General features: G+C 41.3%; 1 protein-coding gene across 4 annotated transcripts in view; it reads left to right on the top strand.

Annotated features, from left to right (window-relative positions):
- CENPN (centromere protein N) overlaps window positions 1–10,686 on the top strand; it is a 34,369-nt gene extending 23,683 nt beyond the window's left edge. For 2 of the 4 annotated variants that reach the window (XM_067471035.1, XM_060788039.2), the window contains 4 exons: window positions 427–484; window positions 3,821–3,933; window positions 7,606–7,729; window positions 9,877–10,686. In XM_067471035.1, the coding sequence (XP_067327136.1) occupies window positions 427–484; window positions 3,821–3,933; window positions 7,606–7,729; window positions 9,877–9,971 (390 nt within the window). In that variant the 3' untranslated portion in view covers window positions 9,972–10,686. The remainder of the gene's footprint in view (window positions 1–426; window positions 485–3,820; window positions 3,934–7,605; window positions 7,730–9,876) is intronic. The other 2 variants (XM_067471034.1, XM_067471036.1) reach the window with 2 other exon arrangements.
- The last annotated feature ends 9,982 nt before the right edge of the window (window positions 10,687–20,668 follow it).

Below are 20,668 nucleotides of genomic sequence, written 5' to 3'. Positions count from 1 at the left end.
AATGGTTTTCCTCCCCCCCCCTCCAAAATTAGTCTGCTGTTATTGTTGTTGCTAGCTATTTTTGTTATGTTGTTTTATGCTGTTTTAATTGTTATTGCTTTATTTTAATTGTATTCTGCCTGGGCTTGGGCCCCATGTAAGCCACTCCGAGTCCCTTCAGGGAGATGGAGGCGGGGTAGAAAAATAAACAACTTCTTCTTCACTTTTCTCACCTCTGAATGGAAGTTATAGAGTGAGTTGTACATAATTGAGACATATTCCTTCAGCCCCGGTTGCAACTAGCTTCCTGTTGCTCTCAAAGAAACCAGAATGCATTTCACAACTGTTTGTAAAACATTCTGAGTTGTGAATCTGAAAAGCTTGCTTTTATTGGTCATATGGATGAAAATATACAAAATGAATGTTCTTTTCTCCTTGCTTCCTCAGAGCCTTCAAATCCATCAACCACAACCTCTCCAAGAAAAAGACAACAATCTGGAAAATGGTATCTGTACTGACTTATGATGTTGGTTTCCCCTTGACATTAAGTCTAGTCATGTCTGACTCTGGAGGTGGTGTTCATCTCCATTTCTAAGCCAAAAAGCCGGCGTTGTCCGTAGACACCTCCAAGGTCATGTGGCCGGCATGACTGCATGGAGTACTATTAACTTCCTGCCAAAGCAATACCTATTGATCTACTTACATTTGTATGTTTTCAAACTTCTATTTATTTATTTACGGCATTTATATGCCGCCCTTCTCACCCCGAAGGGGACTCAGAGCGGCTTACAAGATAGATTTTCATACAATATATTATATTATTAGCATAGTACAATATCAATATTATATATTGTCTGATTGCCCCAGACACGTTAAATAAATAAAATAAATTACTATATTGCACTATACCATTATATTGTAATATTATTAGTAATATTACACGTAATGTAAATATATAATTATAATATTGTATTATTACTAGTATTATATTGTATTACATTATAATATTATAAATATTATATGTATATACAATGTACAATATTATTATTAGTAAATACAAAATGGAAATGTCTTCTGCTCCCCTCTTGTCTTCACTCTGGCCAGAGCAGCAGTTTAGTGCCCGGGGGGGGGGGGGGGGCTCCCAACTGATGATATAGGCAGAAGACAAGGTGGAAATGTCTTCTGCTCCCCTCTACCTTCACTCTGACCTTCTAGGTTTGAAAGGCCCTTTTCTCGCTCCTGCCCCCTTCGCAGCCGTGACTGGTGGGGGCGAGGGAGAGGGCCTTTTCTGTGGTGCCCCCCCCCCCCAACTCTTGAACTTGCTCCCTAAGGATATTAGGCAAGCCCCCACATTGACAGTCTTTAGGAGGAGCTTGAAAACTTGGTTGTTCCAATGTGTCTTCCCTGATTGAAAGACCAATAATTTCCTGATCTGACCAATTGTCTGCAAAATGTCCTCTGAAGCACCTTACCCTACGTGTTGGGGCAATCAAGCCTACCTCACCTTCTAAAACATCTATTTAGACTCATTTTATTGCTGTCACACCCAGTGTTTTACATTTTTTAAATTTATGACAATATGCCCTGCCCACAGTGTTGGATCCTTGTGTTTTTAATATGTTGTGTTTTTATTCCTGATATGTTATTTATAATGGTTTCATGTTGTATTTTTATTTCTTGGTTTATATTATTTTTGTGTTGGTTTATAGTGATGTATTGTTGGGCTTGGCCTCATGTAAGCCACCCCGAATCCCCTTGGGGAGATGGTGGTGGGGTATAAATAAAGCTTATTATTGTTATTATTAGTATTGGAAGAAGCTGGAGCTAATAACAAGAGCTCACCTCATTCTGCAAATTCAAACCGCTGACGTTCTGGTCAGCAAATTCTGCAACTTAGCGGTTTAACCCACTGCGCCACTTATGATACATAGCTTTAAATCAAAACTGTTTCTTCAAATATTAAAGTTGTTGGCCATCACGCGTAATGGGTGGACCACAGTCAGGCTGCATCTGCAGTAAGACATCCAGCAAATGCAGCCTTTCAACCATGCATGTTACTTTGACAAATGAGGTTTACTTAGAACAGTGTTTCTCAACCTGGGGGTTGGGACCCCTGGGGGGGGTCCCGAGGGATCACCAAAGACCATCAGAAAACAAAGTATTTTTGGTTGGTCATGGTGGTTCTGTGTGGAAAGTTTGGCCCAATTTTATCATTGGTGGGGTTCAGAATGCTCTTTGATTGGAGGTGAACTATAAATCACAGGAAATACAACTCCCAAATGTCAAGTCTCTTTCCCCCAAACTCTACTAGTCTTCACATTATTGAGCATTCATGCCAATTTTGAACCAGATCCATATTGTTTGAGTCCACAGTGTTCTTTGGATGTAGGTGAACTACAACTCCAAAACTCAAGGTCAATTACTGCGAGGAAGCAAGGGAGCTGAGGGATAATTTATTGTTGCCACCAATTTGATAGGAACAAGTATTCAGGAGATTTTACCCCAGTTCCCAATTTTAAAAAGAACTGGCCGATTTGCAATGGGGGTTGCCGATTAGGAACCAAATTTACCATCAAGTTGGAAGGGAGGCTGTTCAATTGCACCTCCTCCTTTATTAAGAAAGTAATAACTTAGTAGTAATTACACTGTATATACTGTAGCGTGACTGGAGAGAAGAATGTAGTTTCATTTGGTTACTTTTCCCTGCGTTTCTGCCACCATGTGAGGTAAGTTGTAATATTGTGAGAAATGGCACACTGGACGCAGAATTGATGGAGATGAGGCAGTCTTCAAACAAAAGTTAACAAATTTATTTTGAACAAAGCGTATGGTTGCAGGCTGTTGGTTTACTTGGAATAACTTAGAGAACTTGTAGAACTTTAAATGTAACACGGTTTGCAATACAGTTCACACTTCTGGATGATACAACTTGTAATTGACTTTTACTGTGGTGAAGCACTTTCTTAAACAATGTTTCCTGAGGTGAATAGCCTTCCTGTTTGATCCTTTCTTGATCAAACCCTAGATCTCTAGTTCTTTCTCAACTAATGATCTAAACAAGCTTCACTTAGTCTTCTCTGACTAATGAAACTAATCAGGTTCCCCCCTTCAACCTTCCTAGATTGAAGAAACCTCAGACTATTCACAAACACTGCTTCTCTACTTCCCCTCTTCTCTCTTGACTGCTCACTCTGAACTCCAAACCCTAACTCTAACTCCTCACTCCTCGGAACCTAAACCCCAACTAACTGCTTCTTTTTAAAACGCAGATGGATTTCTCTTGCTAGGCTCCGCCCACTTTCCACTCTCCTCTGCCTGGTCTCCTTGGCAACGCCACAATGGATACAACCAGTTATTTCTAGCTTTCAGCTACTGTTACCAAACAAATAGTTAAACAGTTCAAATACATATACCTAGTTTCAATAACTTCCTTACATTTACTAACAAACCCTTCTAGTATTTTGTGTTGGTCTTGGGAGCTCTGTATGCCAAGTTTGGTTCAACTCTATCATTTGCGGAGTTCAGAATGCTCTTTGATTTTAGGTGAACTACAAATCCCAGCAACTACAACTCCCAAATGACAAAATAACTCACCCACCCACCTGCCCCCAATATTCAAATTTGGGCGTATCGGGTATTTGTGTCAAATTTGGTCTTGTGAATTAAAATACATTCTGCATATCAGATATTAACATTACGATTCATAACAATAGCAAAATTACAGTTATGACATAGCAACAAAAATAATTTTATGGTTGGGGGTCACCACAACATGGGGTCACAGCATTAGGAAGGTTGAGAACCACTGACTTAGAAGCTTAACGGATTCTTTGTTTTTCAGTAGATCCAAGGATAATTCAGGAAGATCAACATGAAAAGGAAAGAATTCAAAGGATTGATCGAGAAACTTTTGGTGATGGTCCTCAGCCAAAACTAGAATTTGCACACTACCGGGTAAAAAATTGTTTATGTATATTTGTACGTATATTTGCTTCAGATATTTTTGTTGAGTTCTTTATGGCCTTCTTTCCATGCGCCTTGCGTCTTGATTCCTGCAAGATCCCACTGGTTTGAGCAACCTGCTCACCAAGTCAGAGGTTTTAAATTTGGTAGCAATTGAGGTGCAACTAAGGTCTTCTTTGCTCTCTTCACTGCATGATTGTGTCCTCTAATGTGTCCCCCAGCACCAACTGTCGCTCTGGGCCAGAGTGAAGAGAGAGCGGGCCAGGGGACAATTCCACCTTGTCTCCTGTGCTATTCTAATAATATAATATAATATATATTACTTGTAATCTATATAAATAAAAATGTAATGTTTGTTTGTGATACCATCAGAACTCAAAAACCACTGGGGGAATTGACACCAAATTTGGACACTAGACACTTTCTCAAGCAAGCTATATCCTCCACTCACAAAAACCCAAAAAAACACTTCCCTTCCCTCCCCCCCCCCCTCAGAAAGTAAGCCTCAGGGAGGGGGGGGAAGGAGTGCACATGCACAGCAGGCTGTCCGTTCACTGCCTCTCTGCCGCTACCTAGGCTGCTCTGCCTCTCCAAAATTAATCTATCCAGACCTGACTAATCTACTGCAGATGGGATGGATTCAGGAGAACGGAAGCTCTGCGGAAGCAAAAGCAATCAAGCTCAGAGCAGATCCATTGATAACCCAGGCTCAGAATACAGAAACCCCAATCCTATTCATGTCAGGCAGGAGTGACCCCATTCAAACCCTCCCAACAGATGGCCATCCAATTCCAACCCAATTCTGCCAGGCAGGAAGACACCACTCATTCTACAAATATAGCATCCCAAGCATATAGGATCAAATAGCATAAAAATAATAATAATCCAAAATAATAAATATATCAACTATAATAGGCTTTAAGTCAATGATATGACACATAAAAATCTATCCCAAAGAACTACAAAAAATTGAACTGGCCCAACGAATCCATACAGCTATGTAATAATTGGCAATATATATCTATAAATTTATATAACCCTTTCAAAATATTTTTGATAACATGTTAATTATAAAATACTTCCTTAATTTTAAAATATTTAATTATTTTCATTTAAAAATATTTAACTTTTGAATACTTCATTTAGATATTTTAAGTTTAAAATATTTGTTTAATTTAAACATTTTAATATTTTCATTATAAAATATATAATTCTTTAGTTCTAAAATATTTCATTTACATATTTTGATTTTAAAAATTAATATTTACATTACATTATTTTATTTTAATATTTCAAATTTAAAATATAAAATTGTTTTATTTTAATATTATTCCTTTAATTTTAATATTAAAATTTATACATATTTAATATTTACATTTCATAATACTTTATTTTAATGTATTTTATTTGGTTTAATTATGAAATATTTAATTACTTAATAATTTGTTTTTAAAATAGTTATTTAATTTTAAATTATTTAATTTTAATGTTTTAATTTTAAAATATTTAATTGTTTACCTTTACAAAATTTAAATCTAAAAAAATATAATTAACTTTAAAATATTTTACTGTTAGTATTTTAATTTAAAAAGTATTTAGTTGTTTACTTTTCAAATATTTTCCATATCACCAAGCTAGGCCACAGCAAAGAGTGGCCAGGAGGGATGCCAGGGAGGGAGGGGGATCGCCGGGGAAGGGGTCCTTTGATGCCACGCACGGAAGAACAGGCGCGGGAAACCCTTTGAGGTATAGGAAGGGGCCTTAAAGGCCTTCCAGTCCAACCTCATTTTACAGTAAAGGAAGACACCATCAAAGCCCTCCCGACAGATGGTCAACCAATTTATTTATTATTTATTTATTTCGGTTTCTTCTACCCCGCCCTTCTCACCCCGAAGGGGACTCAGGGCGGCTTACAAAAGCAAAGGCACAATTCGATGCCCGCATCACATAACAGTCAAAAACAAAAAGTAACATCAAATTCACAGTTAAACAACAATTCCTGCATTACAACCAATAAAAATCAATAAAATCAATACAAACCCAATTCCTCCTCCTAAACGGTCAGCGTTCGCAATCTCATAGTTTTAATTTCCAATTCCACTTCGTCAGTCCTGTCAGTCATACTCGTCTGATTGTCTTATCTAGTTGTCAGATTGCCCAAAGGCCTGGTCCCACAACCACGTCTTTACCTTCCTCCTGAAGGAGAGGAGGGATGATGATGCCCAGTATTTCCCCCGGGAGCAAGTTCCACAGGTGAGGGGCCACCACTGAGAAAGCCCTGCTCCTCGTCCCCACCAGCCTCACTTGTGACAGTGGTGGGGTTGAGAGCAGGGCCTCCCCAGATGATCTCAAACTCCGGGGTGGGACATAGAAGGAGATACGTTGGAAGGGAGTCCCAGAGGCCATCCAGTCCAACCCCCTTTGTCTGTCAGTATGTCCATCCATCCTTCAATCCATCAACCACTCCATCTACATATCTATCTACCTACTACCTACCAACTTATCTATGTTCTCTCCATCTACCTTCTGTTCCATCTATCAGTGTCCCTTCCATCTGTCCCTTCTGTCTATTGCTTCAACTAGAATTCCTCTCTTGTCTGAGGGCCACAGCAACGCGTGGCAGGGTACAGCTAGTATTACTAATAATATTACGATATAGTGGTATGGTGCAATATAGCAATGTTTAATGCTGATATTGTACTATGCTAATAATATAATATATTGTATGTAATATATACCTTGTAAGTCTCGAGGTACGGTCGCAGCTGGCGCACCGTAGTGTGGGAAGTGTGGGCCTGCTTATGGCTGATGAGATAGGATTGATGTTGTTGTGTGCTTTCAAGTCATTTCATACTTAGATTGACCCTGAGCAAGGGCCGGGTAAATGACCTTGGAGGGCTGTATCTGACCCTCGGGGCTTAGTTTGAGGACCTCTGGTTTATTGGATCTTGCACTTTGTTTTTTGTATTTTTTTCAAACTCTAAAGTTGACCACAAACTGATTCATTACCCTTTTGGTACTAATGTTGGAGAGTGATCTCTGATCAAAAAATGGTTGGGAACCACTGGTCAAGAAGATTGAAGGGTACGAATACAGTCCTTTTATCTTTTAATCAAAATAATATCATGGTGACTTCTTCTTTTCAAAACTATGTTCCTTACAATTTGTGTTAAAAAGCAGGCTTCAGATAAAAATATAGCTTCCAATTTCCCTTTCACTCACCATACAGCATTTCAGCATGTAAAATATAGTCAAAACATTAGACCAAGAAAATAAACAGGTATGGGATAAATGTGATTTTCATCTTTGCTACATACCAATACAGGGTTATGTCCTTCGCAAAACAGTCCTGTAAATAATATGACAAAATATTACTTTTTAAAAATATATTTTATTAGGTTTTCAAAAATACAACATTTAAGACCTCTTTTTCACAACTCCTCCACCCCTTAAAAATACAAATAAAAATGTAAAAGATGTAAAAAAACTCAACTGACTACCCCTAGATATTTCAGAAATGAATTCTAAGTCAGCATAAATTGAAAAAAAAAACCAGTTACAATGTGTTGTTCAAAAAAGAAAAGTGTTATGAATTCCAACTGTCAACAGTTTACTTTAAATGAGAATGGCTTTTTTAAACCTCTTGATTGTTTTCATTTATAGCTTAAGACAACATTCAGAGGTGATCTAATAAATGACACCTTACATGATATCAAACCATTTAGATGTACGGTCAAGTTTTCCAGTCCTCATCTTTTAGAAGCCGTACAGTCCCTTGCGCTGGCTGGTAAGTATTCCAGAAGTGGCAAAATCTAAGCGCAATGACTTGTGTCATTCCTGTATAGAAAGAGTAGGGAATTATGGGGGAGAGAGGATCTGAGTACCCATTTTTTGGTTTTGGGAGAATATTGTGGGCATCATAATCAAACAACCGTATTTTGGTTGTTTGAAACCAAAAGAGCTGCATTTGCGGGTGGACAATTGCAATATTTACCGCAATAACAAAAGGAACCATTTCATAATGGTTCCTAACCCAGCCTTCCGTTTTGCTGCATTTGCCCTTGGATCTGCATAGGAATAATTGCATTTAGGAATTAGGAGCCTGAACCCATCTTTTTTTGAGCCATGACATGTCAGTAAAATAATAATCTATATAAATAAAAATGTAATGGTCGTTTGTAGGATTAACATACTGTATATACTCGAGTATAAGCCTAGTTTTTCAGTCCTATTTTTAGGTTGAAAAAGTCTCCGCCGGCCTATACTCGAGTCAAGGTTATTTATTATTTTACTTTGTTGCTGTTGCTGTTTGTTTTACTTTATTATTGTTGTTATTACATTTATTATTTTACTCTATTTATTGTTACATTTATTATTTTACTCTATTATTATTATTACATTTATTATTTCACTCTATTACTATTATTATTATTACTATTATCTGCTGTGGACTCATTTTGTTGTGTTTCAAATAATATTAATAATAATAACAACAACAACAACAACTTAATTTTTATACCTTGCCTCCATCTCCCCGAAGGGACTCGGGGCAGTTTACAGAGGGACATGCCCAGCAAATACAGATTAAAAACGAACACAGAAATACAGTATGTCACAGCAAACACGATCTCTATGCTGGATTTCAACAACAACAACAACAATAATAATAATAATAGAAATGCAGACTGGTGGAACTCGAATTTTTGAAACTCTGGTTCTGTGTGCCAACAAAAAAATCTTGTTTCATATTAAGCCAAACCAGTTTTCCATATCGCTTCTAAACAAACTCAAAACCAATGTGCCAATAAGAAAAATATTTTAAAGCACTATAGGACTCCAAAGTAAAATAGAAATACTTTTCAGAACAGCTGTACTAGCTGTACTAGTGGGAATGTCAAACCTGTTTTGTGACACAGAAAAAGCAAGCACTGCCAGCTTCTGAATTTCTTCCTGAAGTATATGAAAATGACAATTCTATAAACAAACTAGTAGTCCCCTGCCATGCGTTGCTTTGGCCCAGTCTGGTGATCTGGAAAATAAAGTAATTAGAAAGTGCTGGTTTCTAATATATGTAATGTCTTTATGCTTGTGGGTAAACAGTATTTCTTGATGTTTCTTTCACAGTGTTGACATAGAGATTGTCTGTTTTGCCTACTCTGGAACATGCAACACATAATTGTCCTTCTTTAGGGCTCCCTTTCAAATCTATAATACTTTATATGTGTGTGTGTGAATCATATCTATCTATCTATATCTATGGCTGTATGGCTCTCTGTCAGGAGGGCTTTGATTAAATTTTCTTGCCCTGGTGAAGGAAGTTGGACTGGATAGCCTTAAGTATTTTCTGTTGGTCATGGGGATTCTGTGTGGGAAGTTTGCCCTAGTTCTTTCATTCATGGGGTTCATTCAGAATGTTCTTTGATTGTAGGTGAGCTATAAATCCCACCTCCCAAATGCCAAGGTTTATTTTCCCCAAACTCCATCTGTTTTCATATTTGGGCCTAGTGAGTATTCGTGCCAAGTTTGGTCCAGATCCATCATTGTTTGAGTCCACAGTGCACTCTGGATGTAGGTGAACTACAACTCCCAAACTCAAGGTCAATGCCCACCAACTGCTGCTAGTATGGAGGCCTGTGTGCCAAGTGTGGTTCAATTCCATCATTGGTGGAGTTCGGAATGCTCTTTGATTATAGGTGAACTATAAATCCCAGCAACTACAACTCCCAAATGACAAAATCATAATTTTTTGAGTGATGGCCACTCCTTGTGTAGTGAGATGTTTTGTTGCCAAATTTGGTGTGATTTTGATCATTGGTTCTTTTGTTTTTAAGGTACTCATTATGCACAGAGCATTTATATATATAGATAATAATAGAATTTGTACTTAGACAATTGGTTCTAATGGTACGGTTTTTTTTTTGTCTCATTTCTTAGGAGTAGCAGACGCTCCACTCTCCGCGTTACTTACTTGCATCACTCAAAAAGCCAGGAACCATTTTAATATCAGAGAGAGAGAAGGAGCACATTGAAATTGCTCTCCTGGTCAGGGATGTATTTACAAGTAGACGAAAGAACCTATGTAGCCATTTCCATGGATTGTGGTTTGACTAATGGGAAATGACACTGCTGAGTTCTCCACGGTTTGTTGCATCCAGTTACAGTAGGACGGTCAAATTGGTAGGTTATCTAAAGTAACTGCTTTGACTGGGTGACATGTTTTGTTGTATATATCTGGTACAATCTCTGGCTGAACTTTTTCTACATTTGTGTTGTCGAAGGCTTTCATGGCCAGAATCACTGGGTTGCTGTGAGTTTTCCGGTCTGTATGGTCATGTTCCAGAAGCATTCTCTCCTGATGTTTTGCCCACATCTGTGGCAGGCATCCTCAGAAGTTGTCAAACCTCACAACCTTTGAGGTTGTCTGCTATAGATGTGAGTGAAACATCAGGAGAGAGTGCTTCTGGAACATGGCGTGCCTGGAAAACTCACAGCAATCCCGTTTTTCTACGTTGCTTTTGTAATATTAAAAAGCAATCTTCTGTGGAAGGCCATAAGGTCAAACTTTATGAAACTGAACACTCACCAAAACTAGTCATATTACCTTTTGGGCACTTGTTTGATCTCAGCTAGTTTGAATTCAGTTGTGAAAATGAATGGTCATACTTAAGCCTGCTGATAATTAAAGCTGATAAATATTGTGTCTAGATTTTTTTGTTTATTAAATAAAAAAACAGTTACACTCTCTTTTTTGAAATGATTTTATTAATTATTTGATCTGCATGTTTTCCTGCAGTGAGGACATCGTTTTCCAGGTGGAAGGCAGTCCTGGTCAGGATTGGCTTGACGCACCTTCCTCTTCGCACATTTCACCCTTTTGCCCTCCATTCATGCCTCAGCACTGCTGGTCACAGCTGACCTCCAGCTGGAATGCTCACAGGCCAGGGATTCCCATTATTTATTTATTATTTATTTAGAAGTTTTCTATACCGGTTTTCTCACCTCTATGAGGGACTCAGGCCGGTTTACAGCATATATGCAAATTACAATAATATACAAAAACAAAATACATCAACATTACAGATTAAAATCGTACAGTAAAAACATCATAATCTCATTACCCAAGACAAATCATCATACAATCACAGTCATAGTCACAGTTCATCCTCCTCCTTCCATGTGGACCAAGGTTATGAGATCAGTCCTTAAAAGCCACATTCCACAGCCAGGTCTTTATTAGTTTCCTGAAAGTCAGGAGGGAGGGAGCAGATCTAATCTCTAGTGGGAGGGAGTTCCAAAGCCGGGGAGCCACCACCGAGAATCCCTGTCCCTCGTTCCCACCAGACACGATTGCGAAGGAGGTGGGACCGAGAGCAGGGCCCCTCCGGAAGATCTTAATAATCTTGATGGTTCATAGGGGAGAATCCGTTCGGACAGGTAGACTGGGACGGAGTTGTTTAGGGCTTTATAGGTCAAAACCAGCACTTTGAATTGTGCCAGGAAGCTAATCGGCAGCCAGTGGAGCTGACGTAACAGAGGGGTCGTATGATCTCTGTACCCAGCTCCCGTTAGCAGTCTGACTGCTGCCCGTTGGACTAGTTGAAGTTTCCGAACAGTCTTCAGAGGCAACCCCACGTAGAGAGCATTGCAGTAGTCTAGACGGGATGTAACCAGAGCGTGGACCACCGTGGCCAAGTCAGACTTCCCAAGGTATGGGCGCAGCTGGCGCACAAGCTTTAATTGTGCAAAAGCTCCCCTGACCACCGCCGAGACCTGGGGTTCCAGGCTCAGCAATAAGTCCAGGATCGCTCCTAAGCTGCAAACCTGCGCCTTCAGGGGGAGTGTAACCCTGTCAAGCACAGGCTGTAACCCTATGCCCTGTTCGGCCTTTCGACTGACCAGGAGTACCTCTGTCTTGTCTGGATTTAGTTTCAATATGTTGTCCCTCATCCAGTCCGTTACAGCGGCCAAGTACCGGTTCAGGACCTGAACAGCCTCCTTAGTAGCAGGTGGAAAGGAGTAACAGAGTTGGACATCATCTGCGTACAGGTGACACCGAACCCCGAAACTCCGGATGATCTCTCCCAATGGCTTCATGTATATGTTGAACAACATAGGGGACAGTACAGAGCCCTGCGGGACCCCACAGAACAAAGGCCGTGGAGTCGAGCAGGCGTCCCCTAATAACACCTTCTGGGAGCGCCCCTCGAGGAAGGACTGGAGCCACTGCAGAGCAGTACCCCTAAGGCCCATCCCCACAAGACATCCCAGAAGGATACCGTGATCGACGGTATCGAAGGCCGAAGAGAGGTCCAGCAGAACCAACAGGGACACACTCCCCCTGTCCAGTTCCCAGCGAAGATCATCCAGTAAGGCGACCAAGTACCATGCCCCATCCTACAGCAGACTGCGCTGGATCCAGATAATCCATGTCTACCAGGAACTCCTGGAGTTGCGAGGCCACCACACGTTCCAGGACTTTGCCCAAATAGGGGAGATTGGAAACTGGCCGATAGTTGACAAATTGAGTGGGATCCAGTGATGGCTTTTTCAACAGCGGTTTTATAACAGCTTGTTTTATGCTGGCTGGAATGATGCCTTCCCGAAGGGAGGCATTAACCACCACCTTCACCCACTCTGCCAAACCCCCTCTGGCTTCTTTTACCGGCCAGGATGGGCAGGGGTCTAGGATGCATGTGGTTGGCCTTGCCTCCCCAAGAATCCTGTCGACATCCTCAAGTTGAACAGATTGAAACAAATCCATCAAAATTGGACAAGCAGGTGCTCACGTTACATCCTCAGAGACTGCCGTTAACATAGTGTCAAAGCCTGCATGGATCAAAGCAACTTTGTCCGCAAAGTACTGAGCAAACGCTTCACAGCGGGCTGCCGAGTCGTCAGGGGACCCATCCTGAAAGGTGGACTTCAACAACTCTCTGACTACTCGAAACAACTCCGCTGGAGTTTGCGGACGCAATATTGGCTGCTGGAGTTTGCGGACGCAATATTGGCTGAGTAGAAAGAATTTTGTGCAGCCTCTATTGCCGCGCCATATGCCCTTAAATAAAGACATAGGCGTGTTCGATTTGACTCGTTAGGCTTCTTCCGCCACACGCTCTCTAGCTACCTCTTTGTTTGCTTCCTCGCCACCAACTCCTCGTTGAACCAAGGAGATGGTTTAGCTCGATTGCTTAAGAGAGGGCGCTCCGGAGCGATCGTGTCTATTGCCCTAGTCAACTCATTAGTCCAATGGGCGACCAGAGCATCGACAGGATCACCTACCAAGGTAGCGGGAAACTCCCCAAGAGCCATCAGGAATCCATCTGGAACCATAAGCCTCCTGGGGCGGACCATCTTAATGGGTCCACCACCCCTGCGAAGGTTAAGAGTTGCAGGTAGTCTAAACCTGATCAAGTGGTGGTCGGTCCATGACAATGGAGCGATGGACAGCTCCTCCACACCGCCACTATCTTCCCAATCCTGACAGAAAACCAAGTCAAGTGTGTGTCCAGCACAGTTGGTAGGGCCAGATACTAGTTGGGACAACCCCATGGTTGCCATGGTAGCCATGAAGTACTGAGCTGCTCCTGAAAGGGTGGCCTCTGCATGGACATTGAAGTCCCCCAGCACTATAAGCTGCTGGGACTCCAATGCCAGGCTCGAGACCAACCCTGCTGCTCAGGTAGGGCATCTGTGGTGCAGCGGGGTGGTCGGTACACCAACAGAATCCCTATCCTGTCCCGGTCTCCTACCCTCAGGTGGACACATCCAAACAAGGTTGACTGTGGAGTAGGGCACCTGATCGAGGTGATGGAATCTTTATAGACTACTGCAACTCTGCCTCCCCGTCCCCCCCCCCCCCGATCTCGGCTGGTGCTGCACAGAATAACCTGGCAGGCAGAGCTGGGTAAGGTTGACCCCCCCAACCTCGTCCAACCAGGTCTCTGTAATGCACGCCAGGTCTGCCTTTTCATCGAGAATTAAATCTCGAATACTTGCTGTTTTACCATTGACAGACATTCAACAGCACCACCTTTAATCCAGGAGGACCGTCTACCTTGGTACTCAAGTTTACCATGTCAGGAGAACATTTTGGAATTTTTCTCAAGGTTTTTTCATGAATTAGCTGAATTGGTTTGTTAACTCTCCCTTTCCCGTATCTCCCCCTTCCCATCACCACTGCTATGGGGGCTCCCAGACCCATGGAACTCCCCCCCCCCCTCTCTCCAGCCCCCTCTGTTCTCCACATCCTGCTGTTCTAATATGATACATCAAGATTCAACTCCACTGTTGTTTCATCCATTCTACCATTACTATAATTCATTTTCTCAACTTCATAGTACCATTTCCAGTTCTTCCCAGGCATATAACCATTACTAGCAGCAATTATAAAGTGCAAGGTGAGAAGTGCAATTGCAAACTTAAAGTGGAGAGTCGAGAGCAACATTAGAATGACAGCTACCGGAAAATTATCCGTTCGTTAAAGTGCTAATGAATCAAGTATCACAGTAATAAGATATGGGGTTAGAATCAGTGGTTATTGTAGTAATAAGATATGGGGTTAGAATCAGTGGTCAGTAGGCTTTGGAGTTGGCAATACTGTCAGTAACTCAACTTATTAATTTCTTCCCATTTACAAATTTATAGTTTTAAGTCACAGTCAAAAGGGCAAGGAAGAACAGGATAAACACAAAGTGCAGGATAATGGCAGCTTGGGAGACACTAGCAGTTTGACCTTGATTCCAGAAGGGAGCCGCACAGTTCCTCTGCTGATAACCTTCAGCCAGTCTGCAGCTGTTAATAATAATCTTCTCCTTCGTTGGATTAGATAGCACCACACAACAATATCACCACACACAACAGTGAATACACTGTTCAACCCGCTGTCCAAGATAATACAAATTGAATTAAACTGCTGAAATATATCCGCCCACATATAAAAGTCAAATTAACCAAATTGATGAGTTAATTAGGATACACAAAGTTACACAAAAGGGGCAAGATACTCCAACTGCTCCGATGGAATTGGTCTAATGGTTCTCTGTTAGAGCAGGTCTCTTCTCAGTGCTCCAAACAGGAACCAACCGAGTAATGGTTAGGTAGGACGAAATGGCCTTGGCAAGCCGAGGGGAATTAAGATAGTACTTGGCAACTACATATGCTGACTAAGATATTAAAAGGCCAGCCAGGCAGAATGGACCACGGCAATGAGACGGGCATCCATGTTGTAGATACTCTCAACACTGTCGTAGAACGCCAGGTCGATCTCTTAGGCCGCAGCCAGATGGAACAAATCTATTTCAGGCACAGTCAGCACAAAACACGAAGGCCCAAACAATAGGCCACAACGGTAGAAAAATTCAGTTACCACTAGGATAAAATGGCTCGATGTAACCGACCGCCTCACGATGAAACACGGCAGGACCGTAGCACGGAATCGCGGTCTGGAGCAGCGATACAGAGCGAGGCGTCAGGACCGAAGCAGCAGCGCACACGGAGTAGCAGCAGAGCGGGAGCGGCCCAACGCCAGAGCCGGGAGCAACAGCAACACAGTTGCAGCCACGCGCCCGCGAGCAGCCGCAAACGATGGTCTCGGCAAGACAATTCATGGCTGGAGCAGCAGCGGCGGCAAAACGCCGACAGCTAAACAGGCGGGGAGGAGCGCTGGTGGATGCCAACTCCTGCGCCGTCTGCCGCTGGCTCTTGACTCTGCCAACTATCCACGCCGGTCGCAGGTTCATCAATGATCTGGTAAACCTGTTCTTCCTTCGATCCTTCGGTCTGGGGAGCAATCCGGCCGTATTTGCCTCTGAATCAGGCCCAAGGTCGTTAATGGCGGCCGCGCTCTCCTCCTTACTCCTGGTTGTTAAAAATCCTTCTCCCGTCTTTCTTCTGTCTTACCTCGCCCAAACACCCTGAGAACTCCCTTCCGGGAATCCCCAAGCCACAGGGAGGGTTTGATTTCAAGATAGACGGATTTGAGGTATCCATGCAAGATATTCTTACTTAGAATAATAGTGAGTTAAAAGCAGAAGTGGAAAACTAACTTCTGGCCAGAGGTGTCTGCTCTGGGATAGAAATTGGTGGATGGTCATCAAATCAAAAAATGATTCTTCATGCATTCTTCAATGGTGTGCTAATCTCTTTAGTTATCATTTTTTGATAGCCATCACCTTATTAACTGATCTCACCTAACTTCACAGGCAATAATTCTTGCACTGTAAAGACTGCAACATCTTCTCTTACTACTGAAGGAGAAAACATTCCCTGAACTGGTTGCAATCAGAGGGTTTGATTTCAAGATAAACGGATTTGAGGTATAGGAGGACCGGCAAACTGAAATTTCTTTTCCCGGCATTGCTGCACGTCCTATTCCCTCGGCGCCATCTTAGGGCTATTCCCAGTTCTCTGTGTCTATGCCACAGTTTTTAAGGTTGGCTTTAAGCCCATCTTTAAATCTCCTTTCCTGTCCACCAACATTACATTCCTGTTCTTGAGTTCAGAGTAGAGCAACTGCTTTGGGAGACGGTGATTGGGCATTAGGACAACGTGACCAGTCCAGTGGAGTTGATGGCATAGGAGCATCGCTTCAATGCTGGTGGTCTTTGCTTCTTCCAACACACTGACATTTTTCTGCCTGTCTTCCCAAGAGATTTGCAGGATTTTTTGGAGGAAACACTAATGGAATTGTTCCAGGAGTTGAGTGTGACATCTGTAGACAGTCCACGTTTTGCAGGCATATAGCAGGATTGAGAGGACAGTGGATTTATAAAAAAGCACCTTGGTCTCCCTACGGATGTCCCGGTACTCAAACCTTCTCTGCTTCATTTGGAAAAATGTTGCACTTGCAGAGCTCAGGCAGTGTTGCATTTAGGTGTCAATGTTGACTTTTGTGGGGAGTTGGCTGCCAAGGTAGCCTTGGCATTTGACACAAATAATCTAATATAGTGTATAATCAGAAAATATTCATTCAAAAATAATGAAATGAGTTTAGATCTATATTTAAATGGCAACTTGTGCAAAATAAGTATACCAAACTTTACCATTCACTAGAATGCAAGACATTTTATTTATTATTATTATTTACAGTATTTGTATACCGCTTTTCTCACTCAGAGGGGGACTCTAAGTGGTTTACACATAAGTAATGGCAAAATTCAATGCCAGTACAAACAATTACAATTATACACTACAATTAGACATAAATCAAGTTAAAAACAGTACATCCACAAGCAATAAAACAATCATTAAAACAATAAAACAGTCTCGTTAAGGCAAAATCCATGCAAACTATTCTTACTTAGAATTATTGGTTACTATGTTTTAGGGAAAACTGTTTCAATCTAGATAATAGTAGTAGTGTCCCCAGTTGCTTCCCCCTCCTCCATATCATATGCAAAAATCCTAATTTAATTTTTTTTCAAGAACCTCTTTGCAAGGCAGGGAATAGATCTTCACACTCAGGAGAATTTCAAAATTTGTCTACACATATCATTTATTTTTCCGTGTCAGGAGTGACTTGAGAAACTGCAAGTGGCTTCTGGTGTGAGAGAATTGACTATCTGCAAGGACATTGCCCAGAGGAGGCCAGGGTGTTTTTATGTTTTACCATCCTTGTGAGAGGCTTCTCTCAGGTCCCCACATGGGAGCTGGAGCTGGCAGAGGGAGCTCATCCGCACTGTGCCCAGTTTCGAACCTCCAACCTGTCGGACTTCCGTCCTGCCAACTCAAGGGTTTAACCCATTGTGCCACCGGGAACATCATGATTTTACAATAATAAAGAATAACCCCATAAGAATGGGAAGAGGCCTTAAAGCATTTCTTGCGATTTGAGCTTTCTGATTGTTTTATGTTTTTTAAAAAACCCAATTTGCATATACCAAAAGATGTTTGAAGTCACAATAAAATGTTTCATTAACATTATTCCATTATATTTAACCTTTTCAGGAATCACTTATTTCTAATTTTGCAACATTCCAGCTTGTCCAAATAGCATTACGTATTTCTTTTTCTTCAAATTGTTGTTTTCCTTTCCCTCTTCTTTTTTTTATGGGCATTCTTGACTATCTCTAACCATTATAAATCTTTTTTTCCCACAGTTAAGTCTGCAGTTTTGCATCAAATTAAATAAATATGACATGCAGAATTCAGAGTGTGGGTTATATAATTGTGCTGAATCTGGGATAATATTTTTACCGCTGAGATGTTATCGGCGTCTGAAAAAGCGACTATTTTTGGACAAAAATACGTACCCATATTCAGCACACAGTGCAAAGAATGAATATGTTGGCATCGCTGTAGTGTCCCGTGCACTTTGAAGAGATGCATGCCTTTAATTAATACAAATTTGATACCTAAAGGTTGGAAAGGTTATATATTTTGGAGAGTAAAATATTAAAACGTTTTAACTGTGGGATATGTTTTTACTGTTGGTTTTTACTGGCTTTGAATTCTTGCCGGAGCTGTATGCTGCCTTGAGTCCCCTCGGTTGAGAAAGATGGGCTAAACATGACATAAATAAATGACATAGATGTGGGTGAAACATCAGGAGAGAATGCTACTGGAATATGACCAGACAGCCTGGAAAACTCACAGCAACCTATAATTGTGTTGTCGAAGGCTTTCAAGGCTGGAATCACTGGGTTGCTGTGAGTTTTCTGGGCTTTGTGGCCATGTCACAGTAGAGTAATGCTACTGGAATATGGCCAGACAGCCTGGAAAACTCACAGCAACCTATAATTGTGTTGTCGGAGGCTTTCATGGCTCGAATCACTAGGTTGCTGTGAGTTTTCCGGGCTAATGGCCATGTTCAGAAGCATTCTCTCCTGACATTTCATCCACATCCTTAGCAGGCATCCTCAGAGGTTGTCTAATCTGTTAGAAACTATGCAAATGGAATGCCCAGTGTGGGAGAAAGAACTCTTGCAATGTTCATACTTGCCTTCAACAGACAAGAATTCTTTCTACCAGATTCCACAGATATATAAACCTCCCTTGCCTAGTTTCCAACAGGCCTCACAACCTCTGAGGATGCTTACCATAGATGTGGGCGAAACACCAGGAGAGAATGCTTCTGGAACATGGCCATACAGTCCAGAAAACTCATAGCAACCCAATAAATAAATAAATTTCCCTGGTGTTATATTTAACCATACAAAAATAATGGACAAAAGGGGATTTTATTCAGCCACGTAAATAGACTTGGATTTTAGTGAAAGGTGTTCATTTTATCTATTTATTACATTATATGTACTTTAAAATTATAACAGCAAGACATTGCAATGTGACTGCCTATTTTTCATTACTGCATTGCGGTTTTTAGTCATGTATACATTTGACTTTTCAGAAAATTGATCAACTTGTATATATCTTCTCATCTGTAAATATAAATAATTTTTTTGTTTGTAAAGTTTATTCTGCGTCATCATTATTTCATGTTGATATTCTTCCAAAGAATGCATGGAAAATAAGATGTCCTTGAACAGGTATGCAAGTGTCATTGAACCCAGCGTTTGTCTCATGATTGGAATTTAGTAACAACAAAAAATCGGCTCCTCTCCCAGAGAGGAGAGATTTGGTATGCCCATCCCACCAAGAACTTGCCACAATTTATTATGATCCACACAGTCAAAGGCTTTAGATTTGTCAATAGAACAGAAATAGATTTTTCTGAAAGTCCCTGCCTTTCTCCATTATCCAGCGGATATTGGCAATCTGGTTTCTTGTTCCTCTTCTCTTTTCTAAACCCAGCTTGTCCATCTGGCAACTCTCTCTCCATGTCTTGCTGGAGTCTTCCTTGCAGGATCTTGAGCATTCCTTTACTGGCATGAGAAATAAGGGCCACTGTATGGAAGTTTGAGCAGTCTTTAGCATTCCCCTTTTTGGTATGAGGATATAAGTTGATTTTTTCCAGTCTGATGGCCTTTCTTGTGTTTTCCATATTTGCTGGCATATGGCATGCATCACTTTGACAGCATCTTCTTCCAAGATTGTAAACAGTTCAGCTGGGATCCCGTCATCTCCTGCTGCCTTGTTGTTAGCAATGCTTCTTAAGGCCCATTCAACCTCACTCCTCAGGATGTCTGGTTCTAATTCACTCACCACACCGTCAGAACTATCCTCGATATTATTATCCTTCCTATACAGACCTTCTGTATAGTCTCGCCACCTTCTTTTGATCATTTCAGCTTCTGTTAGGTCCCTGCCATTATTTTACTCTATTATTATTATTATTACATTTATTTTTTTTACTCCCTTTATTACTTTACTTTTATCATTATTGGTATTATATTGCATTACATTACATTATCAATATTATATGTGTATACAATATATATTATTGTTGTTCATTCGTTCATTTGTCTCCAACTCTTCGTGACCTCATGGACCAGCCCACGCCAGAGCTCCCTGTCGGCCGTCACCACCCCCAGGTCAGTCCACTCACTTCAAGGATGGCATCCATCCATCTTGCCCTTGGTCGGCCCCTTTTCCTTTTACCTTCCACTTTCCCCAGCATAATTGTCTTCTCTAGGCTTTGCTGTCTCCTCATGATGTGGCCAAAGTACTTCAACTTTGTCTCTAGTATCCTTCCCTCCAGTGAGCAGTCGGGCTTTATTTCCTGGAGGATGGAGTGGTTGGATCTTCTCACAGTCCAAGGCACTCTCAGAACTTTCCTCCAGCACCACAGCTCAAAAGCATCTCTCTTCCTTCGCTCAGCCTTCCCTAAGGT

The sequence above is a fragment of the Anolis sagrei genome, chromosome 8 (genome assembly GCF_037176765.1).
Source record: "Anolis sagrei isolate rAnoSag1 chromosome 8, rAnoSag1.mat, whole genome shotgun sequence".
Classification (NCBI taxonomy): Eukaryota; Metazoa; Chordata; class Lepidosauria; order Squamata; family Dactyloidae; genus Anolis; species Anolis sagrei.
This window is presented reverse-complemented; position numbering and strand designations above follow the sequence as displayed.